Raw genomic sequence first — 5,410 nt, forward strand, 5'->3', positions numbered from 1 at the left:
CGTTTTTGAAGTCGAGTATGAACTCTGCACGGCCTCAAACGCACGAGAGGCAAATCAGGCACCGAGCAACAGGTTCAAGGATCCAGACCAAGGAGGTGAATGCAGTTTGTGGTAACTGTTCTGTGTTTTCCTGATTCCTCTTTCCACAGCAGTGTTCCTCACGTGCTCTTCAGAGAGCATGAAAATCGTTCTGAGCAAGTCTTACCTGGCCTCCCTCGGTTACAACGAAACTCACCTCCAGCTGAACGACCCATCTTGCCGCCCGGTTGTCACGGAGTCAGTGATCTTTTCCTTCCCGTTAGCCAGCTGCGGCACAACTAAAAAGGTAAAGGGGAAAAAAGCTCCGTGAATAAAGCGAGAATAGCTCATGAGCAACAAGAGGTTGTCGAAGCGGTTTATGACAGCATGTGAATAAGCCAACGGCAGATTTACTGTCACTTGGCTCATCCTGCTGCATGTTTCCAGTCCCGAAGCAGAAAGACCTTTTTTTTTTCCTCGTTAAGAACCTGATGGTCAATGAGCCTTTCAAAGGAGAACCCACACGAATTAACCCCGATTGGTTCACTCCCTCTCCAGCCCAGGCTGCCAGAAGCAGCACATTCGGTAACTTCAACACTCTCTGTGACAGGGCTGGTGCTCGCACTGAAGTCCTGAGGAAAGAGGAAAACCCCGGGACGCGAGTGAGGAACCCCAAGAGCTAGTTCACAGTGTTGTTTGATAAGGGTGACTGAAGCGCCGCTCCGGTACTTCCCGCAGTCTGTGCAACGGTCCTTACCCTGCACGGGCTGCGTCAGTGTTTCGGCAGAAACAGGAGGAGGGTCGAGAAGGGCTTTTTGGTTACAACCTGTTTCACATTTCATAGGTAGCCTTGAGCCTCTGATAAGCGGAGCTGGGTGGCCTTTAACCTCAGGGCAACTGCACTGCTCATACTATCACAGCTGAGCACTTCACGCGATTCCCTTCACAGGATGAAGGTCACAGCATCACTTACACCAACATCGTAACTCTCTTCGCAACCGGCAACATTATCACCCGTCAGAAGAGCATCCAGATCATCGCAAAATGCAGAATGGAAAACAACTCCACCTTAGAAGTCATTTATGTAACACAAAACAATACAATCCAAAACACGACGGCAGCGGGAAGGTACAATGTCAGCATGGCCTTCTACGACTCCGATTCGTTCTCCACCCCTGTGCACCAGTTCCCATATTACGTAGAGCTGAACCAAACTCTTTTTGCTCAAGTCAGTCTATATTCCACCGACCCCAACCTCCTGGTGTTCGTTGATACCTGCACAGCATCTCCACAGCCCGACTTTGGATCGCTAACGTACGACTTAATCAGGAGCGGGTGAGACTCTACATTATTTTAAGATTGTCTCCTAATATGTGAGGAAGTATCATCCAGACACCACTCATAGCTCTTTCGGTCTTCTCTCTCTTCCACGTACCTTCTTTCATGGCTGGAAGCAAAATTTCACTGAAATTTCAAGGCACTACATAACCAGAGCTGGGGAAAACAAGCGCCAGCGAGAGGAAAAGCAGCACATCACTGTAGGGCCACGTGTAGCAGCAACACCCTCGTTAGAAGCTGTGGTTAGTTAACAAGAACTATTATTGTGCAGGGCCCCCTCTAACAGCCCTCTGAATTCTGTTGCAGCTGCAATAAAGACGACACTGTGGTCACCTACCCACCACGCGAACACTACGGACGGTTCAAATTTAACGCCTTCCGCTTCCTGCGGGGCTCTCCATCGGTTTATCTTCAGTGTGACATTTTAATCTGCGACAGCAAAAGCCCCAGCTCTCGCTGTACCGAAGGCTGCGTCTCCAGGCACAAGAGGGATCTTTCTTCCTACATATGGAAAACTAACACCGTTGTAGGACCCATCCGCCTGAGGAGAGCGCTCAGGTCTGGTGATCACTCAGGTAGGAGGAACATGTCAATTCACAGTCTGATTAAGCAATTCCTTCGTGTAAACTCATTACCTTTGTTCCCTTAACGAAATAAGTGAGTGACACTAGTTCAAAACTACCCTGGCATCAGAGCAGTGGGTCCGACGGAGTCCTGCGCGATGGCAGAAGTGCCCCGCTCTGCCAGACTCTTCCGCACCAGCTGGTCTAGGTGAGGGTTGAGAGCTCACGTAGGACAGGGCGCAGAACCCAGAGAAAGCTGTTCTGAAGGGCCTGGCACTCCCCCCGTACCCCCTGTTCTAACTTCACTGAGCACGTGGCTTCGCCTGGGAAAAGCACGTTGTGCCACGTGCTTTCGAGGGTCAGATCTAAGGTGTATTTAGCATTAAACCTGCTCTTCACAGTAACAAACATTTTCTTCCTTTTTTAAATAATTCATAACCTCTTTGAGCAGCATGTTAAACACGCTCCCACAGATTTCCATAATGAGAGACTTTGCTGGAACTTCCATAACCTCTTTGAGCAGCATGTTAAACATGTTCCCATGGATTTCCATAATGAGAGACTTTGCTGGAACTTTCCACATGCTGGAAACTGGACGTGGCTCCCATCCGTCTGGTTCTAATGATAACGACAGCGCTGCTCGGCGGGAACGTGGCTGCCGCGTACCAAAGAATTTAACCGTGCGATGCTCCGCCGCACAACCGCTTTATTCCAGATTTGTACCACTCCTCGGTACTGCAGGTTCAGAGCTGGCAGCAGATGTGGGTGTCTGCTCAGCACCAAAAACATATATTTTCATCGAAATAACACGGTGTTCACCGCTTCCTTTCTTCTCTCCGCACAGGATCCCTCACTAAAGCAGCTGCTGAAGGATGTGGGTGTCTGCTCAGCACCAAAAACATGTATTTAGTTTTCATCGAAATAACACAGTGTTCACCGCTTCCTTTCTTCTCTCTGCACAGGATCCCTCACTAAAGCAGCTGCTGAAGAGAGCCCGAGCCTGCAGCAATACAGCTTCTACGGGCTTTCGTTCGTTGTTTTGATTTCAAACGTCATCATCGTGGTGGCTGTGATACTAAAACACCACAAGCACCACGCGGGATACGGCTACCAAACGATCCAGAGCTCATCTTAACTATTTCAGCGTATTTTGAATTTGTGTCAAATTACTGAAACGTGTCAACTTCTATTCACATTTGTCACCCAAAGTGGGGAGACAGAAAAACCCCAAACCAACCAAAAAAAAAAAAAGAAATCAATAAACTAACAGCCTTGGAATATAACAATGCTTGGCATCGTATTTCAGCTTTTTTTTTTTTGTAATAAAAACCCTCTCAACTTAGTACTTTGTTTTCAATCATGTAAATATCTACCTCAGGGTGTGTCTTAGAAAGCATCTAAAACCTAACTTTACAGAGAAGTGATTTGCAAAGTACAGGATCATTTCAGTCTTTTTGTCTTAATAAAAAAAAATTCACCTTTTCAAATCGCTTTATGAGTTCAGCTGAGGGACAACTGTGAGATGACTGTTCAAAGCAAACTACCCTCTCTTCAAACGTCTCCTCCCAGGAGTTGCTACCACCAAGATCTGACTGACAGAAGACACTCCTTTTCCTGCAGGAGGAGAAAGTATTAGGCAGACTAGATAACGATACTGGGCTGCACGTGCCTGCACTGCTAGAGTCGACACTTGCTTCCCCAACCAGAGCTTCCGCCCAGCGTGTTTTAAGACCCAACAACATCTGCACACCCAGCTTTGCTGTTAATTCCCCCCCAGCCCAAGTTAAACGGTGCACCCCAGAATTCAAAGAGCAATACACAGAATGAAGTATGAAGCTTCATCTTCTACAGAAGAGGGACTCAGTCCCATTTCTACCTCCCCAAACAAAGCAGAACTGATCCCACCAGGTGAAAGTAAATGATGCAGTAAAGCTACTTCTCTGGCTTAAGGTGGAGGGATGCAACAGATTCTACCTACCCAGCACGTTCTACTGGGCAACAAGGCCCCCTTGAGAGGGACCACGAACGAGGTACTTACATTTCTTGGGATAATGAAATATGGATCAATAGAAGCCTGCTAAATCTACATCCATTTTGGTTGTTCCTGTATGGCTCAATTCATTTAGGAGGGAGAAAGTATAATGACCGTCGTCTTTCGGGTACCACTTAAGGTCCGAGATCGCCAGCTTCGGGGCCTGCAGAGCCAGCCAGGCTCGAACCCAGGCAGCGGTTCAAGTTCACCTGCCTCTCTACAGCTCACTGCTCAAACACTCGCAGGCAACGCCAGCACCACCCTTCCTCTGGTGGTGCTTTAACACCAGCACCACGAAAATAAACCAAAAGCACAAAGTACATTCTGGAACCGCACTACACATCAAAAAAAATCAAAACACAAGAAGTGACCTGATGCCACGCAGGTAAAAAGACAAGCTGTAACTCAGTTTATTCAGTTTGAACTGAAACCAGGAAACTCTTTCGTACGGCTTACTGCAATGCTCTTTAATAAATAAGCCACAGAGGGCATACAAAATTCTTATATTTGGGAAGAAACATGTTCTTAAGATCTTCCATAAAACTAACAAGAGTGTACAACAGTGGAGAGAGTTACAGTAACCGAACGCAAGTCAGCCACGCTGAGGTTCCCCACAGGAGTAACTCCATCAATACCGAGCTCTGTACACCCGAACTGCCCTTGACGGCCTTGGCTGCAGCCCTGTGCCCACACCCATCTACCTCTCTCCATTCGAGAGCCCGTTCAAGTCATAGTGCGCCTGGGGAATTGGGTTTGGCTTCGAGTTCTGCACCAAGTCCATTAAAAGAACTATTTTATTGTCGATGTGTGTCTGAAGAGCCTGGATTTGGCGATCGATATAGTCCGTTAGTTTTTTCTCCATCAAATCCATATTTTTTGAGATGATCTTTTCCAAGTAGGAGCAAATAGGCTGTTGTTCTAGTCTGTGCAAAGAGCAAAGAGAAGAATCAGTAGGACCTATTTCTTAGTGACAAGGGGCATGATAAAGAACCGGGTGCTTGAACTTCTTTTAAATGTCAAATTTACTAGACAGACAAACTAAATGTATGTTGAAACTGTAGAAAGACCCAGGGCATTTTTTTTTTAAATCATAAAAGGTGAAATGAAGCAAAAGACAAACAGTTTAGTAACAACAAAGGATGTTGTGATTTCCTCTGAGTAACCTCCTCTATTCAAGAAGCTCATCTGAAAAATTAATTCTAATCCCGTTCATCACCATACAGCCTTCAAAACCACTGTTTCCTGAGTCGCTGTCAATGAGAGCAAAGCATTCACAGGACTGTTTCCTGACAGCTTCAAAAACACAGGCAAGACACGCCGAACCTCCTACTTTCCCAAGCGCACAAAGTTCACTCACCCAGCGCGCTGAACGCCTTCCTCTGCAGTCACTGCCCTTCTGCCCAGACGCCGATCGCCGTCCTTCAGCCGCAGGTGATTCACATGACTGCACAAGCTCTGC

At 47.0% G+C, this 5,410-nt stretch overlaps 2 protein-coding genes across 2 annotated transcripts in view; one reads left to right on the forward strand and one right to left on the reverse strand.

Annotated features, from left to right (window-relative positions):
* Positions 1-3,054, forward strand: part of CUZD1 (CUB and zona pellucida-like domains 1) — a 17,818-nt gene extending 14,764 nt beyond the window's left edge. Inside the window, exons 9-12 of the mRNA XM_010139236.1 lie at positions 150-325; positions 968-1,353; positions 1,663-1,931; positions 2,882-3,054. Coding sequence (XP_010137538.1) covers positions 150-325; positions 968-1,353; positions 1,663-1,931; positions 2,882-3,054 — 1,004 coding nt within the window. The remainder of the gene's footprint in view (positions 1-149; positions 326-967; positions 1,354-1,662; positions 1,932-2,881) is intronic.
* Positions 3,055-4,648: 1,594 nt separating this feature from the next.
* LOC104496155 (chromosome unknown open reading frame, human C10orf88) overlaps positions 4,649-5,410 on the reverse strand; it is a gene marked incomplete at its 5' end in the record, with an annotated part of 3,165 nt that continues 2,403 nt past the window's right edge. The window contains 2 exons of the mRNA XM_010139237.1: positions 4,649-4,874; positions 5,309-5,404. Coding sequence (XP_010137539.1) covers positions 4,649-4,874; positions 5,309-5,404 — 322 coding nt within the window. The remainder of the gene's footprint in view (positions 4,875-5,308; positions 5,405-5,410) is intronic.

The sequence above is a fragment of the Buceros rhinoceros genome, unplaced genomic scaffold, assembly GCF_000710305.1.
Source record: "Buceros rhinoceros silvestris isolate BGI_N320 unplaced genomic scaffold, ASM71030v1 scaffold3657, whole genome shotgun sequence".
In the NCBI taxonomy this organism is placed as follows: Eukaryota; Metazoa; Chordata; class Aves; order Bucerotiformes; family Bucerotidae; genus Buceros; species Buceros rhinoceros.